The sequence below is a fragment of the Quercus robur genome, chromosome 11 (genome assembly GCF_932294415.1).
Source record: "Quercus robur chromosome 11, dhQueRobu3.1, whole genome shotgun sequence".
Classification (NCBI taxonomy): domain Eukaryota; kingdom Viridiplantae; phylum Streptophyta; class Magnoliopsida; order Fagales; family Fagaceae; genus Quercus; species Quercus robur.
This window is the reverse complement of record NC_065544.1, coordinates 52,925,788-52,936,979: the sequence shown is the minus strand read 5'-3', so window position 1 is coordinate 52,936,979 and position 11,192 is coordinate 52,925,788. Positions and strand designations below refer to the sequence as shown.

At 35.2% G+C, this 11,192-nt stretch overlaps 1 protein-coding gene and 2 pseudogenes across 1 annotated transcript; 1 reads left to right on the top strand and 2 right to left on the bottom strand.

Moving 5' to 3' along the window:
• Nucleotides 1-2,362: 2,362 nt before the first annotated feature.
• Nucleotides 2,363-5,707, top strand: LOC126707678 (uncharacterized). The gene is made up of 4 exons (XM_050407504.1): nt 2,363-2,597; nt 2,701-2,804; nt 4,241-4,498; nt 5,297-5,707. The coding sequence occupies exons 1-4, from the start codon at nt 2,477-2,479 to the stop codon at nt 5,462-5,464; spliced, it is 651 nt and encodes a 216-aa protein (XP_050263461.1). The 5' UTR covers nt 2,363-2,476; the 3' UTR covers nt 5,465-5,707.
• A 10-nt stretch (nt 5,708-5,717) lies between these two features.
• Nucleotides 5,718-6,897, bottom strand: LOC126707679 (UDP-glycosyltransferase 92A1-like; annotated as a pseudogene).
• A 769-nt stretch (nt 6,898-7,666) lies between these two features.
• On the bottom strand, nt 7,667-11,069 carry LOC126707676 (UDP-glycosyltransferase 92A1-like; annotated as a pseudogene).
• Between the last annotated feature and the right edge of the window lie 123 nt (nt 11,070-11,192).

Sequence of the window (11,192 nt, the reverse complement as noted above, 5' to 3'; positions counted from 1 at the left end):
TATTATTATTTTTTGTGAATAGGTTCATAGACAGAGATGGCTCTCATTTGAGCTAACAAAATAAGATAAATAAATAAATAAATATATGAAAGGCTTTCTTTTGAGCTGTTTGTTATTGGATTGAGGCTATTACATAAATAAGGATTATTGGATTGAGGCGATTGTATTAATAAGTTCCAATAAGTTTTTCTTAGAGCATTCACATCAAAAGCACTAAAAAATTTAACATCTCACTTTACAATATACTCAATATCAAATACTTTATTATTTTACCACTTTATTTAAATATTAATTTTTATTTAAATTACATTTTTTGTGTGTTTACTATCTAGTTACAATAAACTGCTAAAGATGACAATTTACTATAACTAGGTGGTAAAAAATTATAGGTTTGACACCTTTAATGTAGTAGGGTTTTTAGTGTTTTTTGGGTCGGTTTGACACCTTTAATGTAGTTGGTTTGACATCTTTAATGTGAATGCTCTAATTCGTAGTTTATTTTTTGGGTAATTACAACTTACCCATCTATGGTTTGCCTCAAATTTTACTTACCCACCTATGGTTTTATTTTTGACACTTTACCCACCCGTGATTCATTCTGACTATACTCCATAGCCCACCTTTAATTATTCCGTTACTCACACGATTCATAAAAAAATCAAACAAGAAATCAGATCAAACACTTCTCTTCGACACACTCTCTCATGCTTGCTCACCCATTCTAAACCCTTGATTCTACATTGCTACCCACTTGATTTTTAGACCGAGAAATCGACTGGGTTTTGTTTGTGCAAGGACACTAACGAAGGAGACCCATCATAGATTCTAGAAGAAGGGTTGAGCAGTGAAGATACTGGAGCCTATGGTAATTTGTAGTGATCTTTCTATCACCTTTTTTGTGTTACCGTGTGAAGTATTTGCCAATATGAAGCAAGTTCTGTTTCTGCAAAGTCTATTCATGAAGATCATATTGGAGTTTTTAAAATTAGTTTTTGTATTAATCGTAGGTAAAATGATATGTAATTTTCACATAATATGGAGCAATTGTTACATTGCTTGAGTTATGAACCCCACCTTGAATTTACTTGTACAATACCCTCCACAAATGACAAACTTATAATTATATGCACTAACCTTGTCCATGTGGGACTGTGGCGTCGTGTTGCCTGACAGATTTCATAAGCATTCAACAGCTTGTTTGAATTTGGAACTATGATACTAAAAGCAATTTAAAATTATGTTGTAACCTTTTTTTTTTCATTCTAAATTTAGGGACACCTACTACAAGGATGAATCGGTGGGTCTCCTTCTAGTATCCATGGGTCTCCTTCCTTGATGTTCTTGCACAAACAAAACCCAATCAATTTCTCGATCTAAAAATCAGGTGGGTAGCAATGTAGAATCAAGGGTTTAGAATGGGTGAGCAAGTGCGAGAGAGTGTGTGGGGGAGGAGTGTTTGATCTGATTTCTTATTTGATTTTTTGATGAAACGTGTTAGAGTAACAAAATAATTAAAGGTGGGTTACAAAATATAGACGGAATGAACCACGGGTGGATAAAATGTCAAAAATGTAACCACGGGTAGGTAAATTAAATTTGAGGCAAACCATAGGTGGGTTAGCTGTAATTACCCCTTATATATATATATATATATATATATATATATTTTTTTTTTTTTTTTTATAGCGAGTCATTGTTAATAAATTTGAAAAAAGGGAAGTGAAAACCTTAATAAAGAATAAGGAAAAGACTAAGTATCGATATGTACAAGTGAAAGAATGATATATAGGACCTTTATTATAATCAAGCTGTGTAACAGGAATACTCAAATTCTATTACATCAAACATCTTTTACACTCAAATTCTATTACATCAAACATCTTTTACACTTGTGACAAAGAAAGTGAAAACCATAGTAAAGAACAAGGATAAAATTAGTTCCAAAAACTAAGGATAAAACTGATAAATTATTAAACATCTTTACTTTTTTGTAAATAAAGTTAACTTTTAAAATATTTTTTCAAATGATATGACATTTGATATTTCTTACCCTCAATAAAAAATGAGGTTTTTGGTTTGGACTGTGGACTCATTGAGTCCATGCCATGATTCGAATTACTCAACTTTTGTCAAGAATCATATGAAGTGATACGAGAACTTTTACCACCAAACCACATTAGTTCAAAACATATGAATTGAAGAGAGAGAGAATTGGCAAGTTGGCCCTATAGTAAGTGGGCCAGGCTGAGAATTTTGTTCTATAACTAACCCACCAAGACTTAACTGGGCCTGCTTGGCCTAAAAGCTATGAAGCCCATCTCAGTCCTCTCTGACTTATATACCACCACAACGATATTTTTCGACTCAAACAAGTTGTAAATTTGTAATTATATAGTAATACTATCTTCTTCACAGCGAAGCGAGTCACGCTGACTCACTGAGTTTATCTTCTCTCTGTTGGACCGAGTCGATCCCCATGGAAACCGTAATGAGCTCCTCCTCTGCAACGATCATGTCCTCCTCCTCTCCTTTCTCTAATTTCCCTCTCAAACGAACACTTCCTTCGAGACCTTTCCATTTCCCTCTCGCTTCAAAAGGTATTGATTTTTTTTTCCTCTTTCGTTTTCCTTCAATTTCTCGGCAACCAAACAGAGTTTGTCTTTTTGTGTGTATCGATTCATAATATGTTGCGATTTCCAGGTAAAGACAATGAATCGATTAACAATCCCGAGTCTGATTCGAAGGAAATCAACAGTCTTCCAATTCTCAGCAATCGCCATCTCTCTCTCTCTCCTCTCTCAAAGGTATACTCTCTCTCTCTAAAGATATTGAAGGAAAAATAGAAGAAATATTGAAAAGAAAATTTGTGGTAAATGAAACCATGGTTCATGAAAGCTTTCATTTGTGATAGAATTCAATGCTAGTAACCAAATATATCAATTTATTCCTTTTTGTCCAATAAAATTAGTACATAATTATTTGTATTCTACATGAGCTGAGAAAATTTTAAAATCATAGCTGAAAAACAAAATTAAATCCAACAAAAAAAAATCAATAACAATTAACACTAACATTTTTTATTTATTCATTTTATAATACGATAGTTGGCAATAATTAGTGCTAGAGTTAAAGAAGTATAGTTAAAATAGCTCGTATTGCAAAATATTTCCCAAAGAGAGGCTAAGAAACTCATTATACACAAATGGGTTGCTCTAGAAAAAAGTTGTAAATGGACAAACACATTAAAAAAAAAGAAATGTTGACTATTCATTGCAACAAAATTATTTGTAAATATGGTACAAATATGATTGGAAGAGAACATAATCAAATGCATATAAGATGAAGTTGGATACCATAAAATGAATACGAACTACATGTATAGCCATTACATAGAAAGATTTAAAGTATCTCTCGATGTACTGTAGAATTTATTTGAAACAGATTAAAAGCAAAAACCTACAGTGAAAATGTAGAAGTTTCCAATAGACTGGCTTGAAATTGAAAGGGGAAAAAAATGTTGACCTTGAGAGTAAATTACAAAAGATACACATGAATAAAAGTAAATTCGACCAACCTCCTAACTGAATTGGAACAACCTCTGCGTGCAAAACAAACATTGCGTAGAAAAGTTCCAAAGTAATTCTTCTGATTCTGTATGATGGAATTCTTCTGCCATTTGAAGCTTTGTTTCTTGAAAGGAATTTTCTAATAGTGTTTGATGGGATTCTATTTGTGTTTTACAATAGCAAACGTACTCTTCATCAAATGCGGCTAAATAGGCCCCTTTCAATTACCTTGAAATGGATGTAATTTGGTCCAAATGAAAATTGATTTTGATGATCTTTTAAGCGTTAGCAAATGTAGTGTTAGCAAATGTGTCACATGTTTGTTAGGACTTTAAAAATTCTGTAGAGTTAACATAGCTATGTGTCATAATATGAGACATTTTAGGGTTTTAGGTTTAGACATTCTCTCAACATCCACTTTATATATTATGTGAGATTTTCTAGTGAGCAAGACAGATTAGTTATGTTTATATTTCAGGCTTTTAGGTCCCTAGTAAAAAAACAAGGTTCTATTTGTTTGATTTTCCTAACATATTATGGCAATTGAACTCGGCAATAAGATTTGACTCAAATGTCTCTGTTTAATAAGGTGTGGTTCCCAACTGATTGTATTACTTCTTGGAGTTAAGTTTCTTGCATTTTTATTTTTCCCTAAATGAATCTTTGTTTGTTAGGATGTGGCAATGGGATTGGTACTGAATGCAGCTGCGGGGAGAGGGTGGACAACAGGTTCGGGTATGGAAGGTCCTTCCAACCCTGCTGGGACTGAGACCAATTCTGTCTCTGAGAATGTCTCCACTTTGCCATGGTCTCTGTTCACTAAATCACCTCGCCGAAGAATGCGTGTGGCTTTTACTTGTAACATTTGTGGGCAGAGGACAACACGGGCTATAAACCCTCATGCTTATACCGATGGCACTGTCTTTGTGCAGGTAATAAATCACATTGTAAATATATAAATCATACTCATTTGTAGTGTGTATGGATTGTTAACCTGATTTGATTAGGGTAATATTTAGAAGATTTAATTAATGCTAGTGAAATTTTGGGTTTAGAATGTTGTGAGCTACTAATCTAATGTTCTTGTTAGTAGTTTGATATTCTTGTAGCATTTGACAACTTAAACTTCAATTCATAAGATGGTTGATTGAATATTCATGTTCAGACTGCTGAGTGATTTAAATGGTGGTATCATTTAGCTGGAAAAGATAATTAGTTGATGGTAAATTTAGCAAATGTAGAATTGTTAAAATTTCGGCTTAAGGTTCTTAGAGCATCTTTGTGATGTAGCTGAACACTTTGACAACTTAATATGGAAATTGGTTAGTTAAATAATTAGATATGTAAACTTTTGGCTCTCCTACTTGATATTCTTTTTAGTGATTTGGCTGAAACTTGTGGCAATTAATTTTGAGGATGGGTTGAAATTTATTTATTTTAAGTGAAGTTTTGGTTGAATTTATTTATGTGATTAGAATTGTAAAACTTTTGTCTTTAAGTGGGGATGTAAATTGGGGATTATGATCTGTTTTGGATATTTATCAATGGATTGACAACAAATTTTATGGATTAAGATGGTTTATTTGTTTTTTTGAGTATGATTGTTTCTTTTCTGTTCGGTACTACATATTTTAAATTTTTGATAATTTGTTCATTTGTGTTTCTATCTCATGATCTGTTGCTATTGAGATGAATTTAATGACTCTGATTGTTTTCCTTCTGTTTTGTAGTGTTGTGGGTGCAATGCATTCCATAAGCTTGTGGATAATTTGAATCTGTTTCATGAGATGAAGTGCTATGTGAGCCCGGATTTTAATTACAGAGGTCAAGGTTGGGATAATGTTAACTTCAAATATCTGGATACAGAAGATGGCAATGACATATTTCCTATCCAGTGAGGGGGATGGTTGGCCTATAGAGTATGTATATTCTACACTAGTGGTGGGATCTCAATATAGTTGCCTATGTATATTTTAATGTTCTTTTATAGGAATTTTTGAAAAAAAAAAAACTGTATTAATTTATGAGATGGCTAGGGTTGTATTAGTATCAAATTGGATTTTTGTGTGTTATGCGTGTGATTGTACACACAATTAAAAAAATGAAAGAGGAATAGTGCATGCATGTTGCATTTCTCTTGATGCCTGACCATTGAGAAATCAATGTTCCCCCTCTATTATTCCACAAGTACTTTTAAATTATGTCGTAGTGACATTTTTCATGATGTGATACAGTACAATCTAACACACTAAGTAACACACCAGGCAACTAAAGTTGCTGAAGTATTTTATTTTAGCTCATGCATATAAGGCAGATTGGCAGTTTGTTGATGAGATCATTTCAAGATAGAGCTTTTCTTTATTGAGGTTGCTGTGCCTAGGAAATCATTGATGGCTTTAATAGATGATCCTTCAAAACCTCCTCCTCCTCTTAACGCATCCTCCATCTTCTCCTTCATTTGATTGGCCTTTCTTCTCATCTCCTCTCCTTTCTCTGTTTTCCCCAATACCATCTTGATCACCCTTGCACTCTCGTCATGTTTGGTCGTAGAGTTGATCCTTCTTGCAACCTCAACACCAACTTCATTTTCCAGCATTTGGGAGTTAAAGCACTGCTCTCAACCAAGTGGCCAGCCTATGATTGGTATCCCTTGACTCGAGCTTTCCAGTACTGAGTTCCAACCACAATGAATGAGTAATGCACCTATGGACTTGTGAGATAAAATTTCTTGTTGGGGGGCCCATTTATGCACCAAGAGACCTTTGATTTTTTTCTCTCATTCTTTCTTCAAAGCTATCAGGCAGCCACTCGGCTCTGAAGTCTTCAGTTGAACTGAAACCAAATGGTGGCCTAATGACCCAAATAAATGCTTTGTTGCTTGCCTCTAAACTTAATGCCAATTCCATCATTTGTGAAGGTAAAATGGTGCTATGTGATCCAAAAGATACATACAGAACTGAAGCTGGGGGATGAAGATCTAGCCATTCACAACAACTATCAGTTTTTGAAGAGAGTTTCTCACTTCTCTCTTCTTGGTTATAGGCATCATTCTTCATGGAAGAGCAGGCTGGTCCAATCATCCAGACTGGCTTCCCTCCCAGTTAGTCCCATGGAAAGGGATTTCAGCAAGCCTTATGCTGGTTTTGGAAGGGAGAGAAGATCTGAGTCTTTGGATGTTAAGAGGGGTGTTTACTATGGTAACAATGTAGCCCTCCTTTCGTTCCAATAGTCTTGCAAGTGCCATGAAAGGATTGAGATGGCCATGAGCCATGAAAGGGAACATGACAATGTTTTTTTCTTCTCTTCCATTATCCATGGCAACAATTATAGAGAGGGATTGGAGATGCATGATGCATTGTTCTATTTATTCGCAGAGTGCTCATGTAGGTAGGCCACCAAATAAAATGATTAATTTTTTTTTTTTTTGAGTTGATTTTATATTTTTGTATTAAATAGCATGTTACTATATTCGAAGAGTTTTTGACGGCATGAGGCATACTAGGGACCATTTGTCTCAGTAGCACCAGTGTGGTTACTGGCTATTGCACATCTGTGTCAGTACTACAACCAACTAATTATATATGATAACATCCGGTCTGATGTGCCGGTGAAGCCACGCAAATACTCAATTGAGTTTGAGATTTGTTCAGTGATGTTTGTATTGTACGGAATCTTTTCCTTTTGGAATTAAACCAGTAAAAAAGGTTTGTTTTTGTTTAGAATTATATGAACCCAGTTCTATTTCTTTGTCATCGGTAGACAAAGAAGAACAATGCACCGTTGTATACCCATAAAAATTATGGTAGTGAAACTGAAAGGTTGTATATATCCATAGTCAATACACCTATTCGTCTATCATTGCACTTTAAGAGGACATCTATTTCCTCAAGTTGGCAGTCCATCACCACCTCTCTTTTGTTGTGCTTGAAGGGAACTCCCTTTGTGTGATTGAAGCTCTCCTAAATCCTTAAATCAATCCTCTAGATTTAATTATTTCTCTTTCGACACGCGTATATGCTTCTCAGAATTAAAAAAAGAAAAAAAAAAAAAATGAAAGAGGAATTGTGCGTGCTTAATGCAGTTCTCTTGATGCCTGACCATTGAGAAATCAAGATTCCCACATTATTATTCCATGAGTACTTTAATCTACATGCCTGTAGGTTATTGCTCGAGTTCTACATATTGTATTACTCTGCGACTCTCACTCTCCTTTGACCTTTGACACACACAATTGGTAGTAGTCTAGACATTTTTTCATGATTAAACATTACAATCTAACACACCAGGCAACTAAAGTAGCAAGTCTTTTATTTTAGCTTATGCATACATGTCAGTTTGTTGATGAGATTATTTCAAGGTAGAGCTTTTCTTTATTGAGGTTGCTGTGCCTAGGAAATCATTGATGGCCTTAATAGATGATCCTTCAAAACCTCCTCCTCCTCTTAATGCATCCTCCATCATCTCCTTCATTTGATTGGCCTTTCTTCTCATCTCCTCTCCTTTCTCTGTTTTTCCCAATACTATCTTGATCACCCTTGCAATCTCGTCATGTTTGGTCTCAGAGTCGACCCCTCTTGCAACCTCAACGCAAACACTAACTTCATTTTCCAGCATTTGGGAGTTAAAGCACTGCTCTCCACCAACTGGCCAGCCTATGATTGGTACCCCTTGACTCAAGCTTTCCAGAATTGAGTTCCAACCACAATGGCTGAGGAATGCACCTATGGACTGTGAGATAAAATTTCTTGTTGGGGAGCCCATTTATGTACTAAGAGACCTTGATTTTTTCTCTCTCATTCTTTCTTTAAAGCCATCAGGCAACCACTCGACTCTGAAGTCTTCAGTTGGATTGAAACCAAATGGTGGCCTAATGACCCAAATAAATGCCTTGTTGAATGCCTCTAAACCCAATGCCAATTCCATCATTTGTGAAGGTAAAATGGTCCCATATGATCCAAAAGATACATACAGAATTGAAGCTGGTGGGTGGAGATCTAGCCATTCACAACAACTCTCGGTTTTTGAAGAAAGTTTCTCACTTCTCTCTTCTTGGTAATAGGCATCATTCTTCATGGAAGAGCAGGCTGGTCCAATCATCCAGACTGGCTTCCCTCCCATTTTCCTTTTAAAATATTGTACATCAATATCCCCTAATCCCTCCATGGTATTTAAGAGAATTGCATCAGAGCAAAAGCAATGTGAGAACTGCCGTGTCCGGAAAAGCCACAAAGCATTGGTACTATCAGTAAGCCTGAGATCATTTCCAAGTTGTGATTGTTGAATTTTGGATGCTTCAGGAAAGTCAGGCAGCAAAAATTCATGATCATCAGTCTGGAATTGGTGTTCGTTAAGAGAGAGGGAAAAATATATGGCCATGCTGTAACCAGCCCCAGCAATGAATACTGCATGATAAATTCCAAGCTCATTGGCAACTTTGACTGTCCATCCCAAGAACATGTCTGAGATGATACACATGGGGGCACAACCATCGTGTTTGGAAATGTCGATGAGGAGGCTTTTGAAGGGAGATTCAAGATTTTCTGAGGCTTCCATGAGGCGGATGAATAATTCAGGAGACAGTGTATCTGTGTTTTCTAGATCAGGCGGGAGACCATAGTTAGTCCCTTGGAAAGGGATTTCAGCAAGCCTTATGTTGGTTTTGGAAGGGAGAGAAGATTTGAGTCTTTGGATGTTAAGAGAAGTGTTTACTATGGTAACAGTGGAGCCCTCCTTTCGTTCCAACTGTCTTCCAAGTGCCATGAAAGGATTGAGATGGCCAGCAGCCGTGAAAGGGAACATGACAATGTTTCTTTCTTCTCTTCCATTGGCCATGGCAACAATGAGAGTGGAAACAGGGAATGGGAAGTTAAGGAGAAGCAGAGAATTGTGGTGGGGATTGGAAATGCATTGTCCTATTTATTTGCAGAGTGCGTGCGAGAAGACACACAAACATTGTTTCCGTGCAAAAAGAAATGGTACTCCAATAAATGCAGGCCACCTAATACAAGGATTAATTAATTAACTAATTTATTATTCTTCCAGCTTCTAATACTAAATGTAGGCGAAGGTTCTATGGTATTAATAAACAACATATTCATAAAACAAGAATGGTAAGATGAATTGAGTGGAAATATACAAAGAGATAAGATTCAAGATAAAAAAAAATTCACTTTGAAATAAGGTTGGTTTTCATTGATGAAAAGATAAGGGAAAGTTGCTTAAGATAGTTTGGACATGTGTAGAGGAGAGTGTTTAATGCACAGTAAGAAAGTGTGAAACAATTTTGATTTAAAGAATTAAAAAAGGTAGAAGAAGACAAAAATAATAATATTAGTAGAAATAGTTAGAAAGGATATATGTCAATTAAAGAAGTAATAGAGGTTATGAATTTGGATAGAATAGAAAGTAGGAAAATTATTTAGCTAGGTATAATAGGGGGCATCACATTTTTGGCTACTGGCTAGGTGCAGCATTCGTGCCAGTAAATTCAACCAAATTAATTATACAACAAACTATTTAGAAACAGGCATTAGTTTTGTGTCTTTATTCAAGGCCTAACAATACACATACAGGCTAGTAGTATGTGCCCAACCTAAAGCCTCAACCCATCCCCACTGAAACCCCTAGGAAAATTGTAGTGTAGCTTCTAATTGGAAAGCATTATGTTACCTTTCTGAGTTCAATTGCGTGAGGTTCTGTACTTGTAGGCCTTGTAGGTAATGTTAAATGACCTCTTTAAAGGTAGGGCTATTAGTATGTCTATTTCTTTGAGATGGTGTGTTAACGAGTTTTAAATGGGAGTTCTTCTAATACCACAAATAAACTCAAAACTTTTGCTACAACTTTCCTATGTGGTAGACTGTGACTGGTAGGCTATCTCTTTTATATAGACCTACAATTTTTTATCTACTAATAACGATCAGCCACATGAAGAGTTGTGGCAAAATATAATGCATTTTTTTTGTGGTAATAAATTTTTGTTTAAATGCATACTATGGTCCTTAATCCTGGCGTGTCTGTGAAAAGTTACATAATCCAGCAAGTCAACAACAGCTGGGCTTTACTTACATAAAATAGAAACAACTTAAATACTGGTTTTTATCACAGATTTTGTCTAAGACTTTTCACAGAAAATAAAGGGAACCTGCCATGTTTTGAATTTGATGGCCATACTATACAATTTGTAATTAGCTAGTAGGTTGGAACTTTAACAAATATGTCTTCGATAATATAAGCCACATAAACATTATAACTATGAAAGATTCCTAACTTGAGAGTGTAAGAAGATTTTAATACTAAACTCATTCACTAACTGAGAAGATTGCTTACATGAATAAAAATCATTTGTCACATTTTAAGTGTTCCACTATTTGCTATTAGACACATAGCATACTGTAATTAGTCGAAAATAAAATGGAACACTTAAGTGGGACAAAAGATTCTATTCGTGTTACTCATAGATATGTGAATTTTTGGGAGATTGTCATAAGTTGTTTTGGGTGGAGTTGTGAACATTTATATTAGTGCATAATCACTTCTAATTCGAAGCATAATCAATTTTCATTTTCTTTTCTTCTTACTTTTTTTCTTTGTGGATATGAGAGTTTTAGGAAGAAAATGATCCAT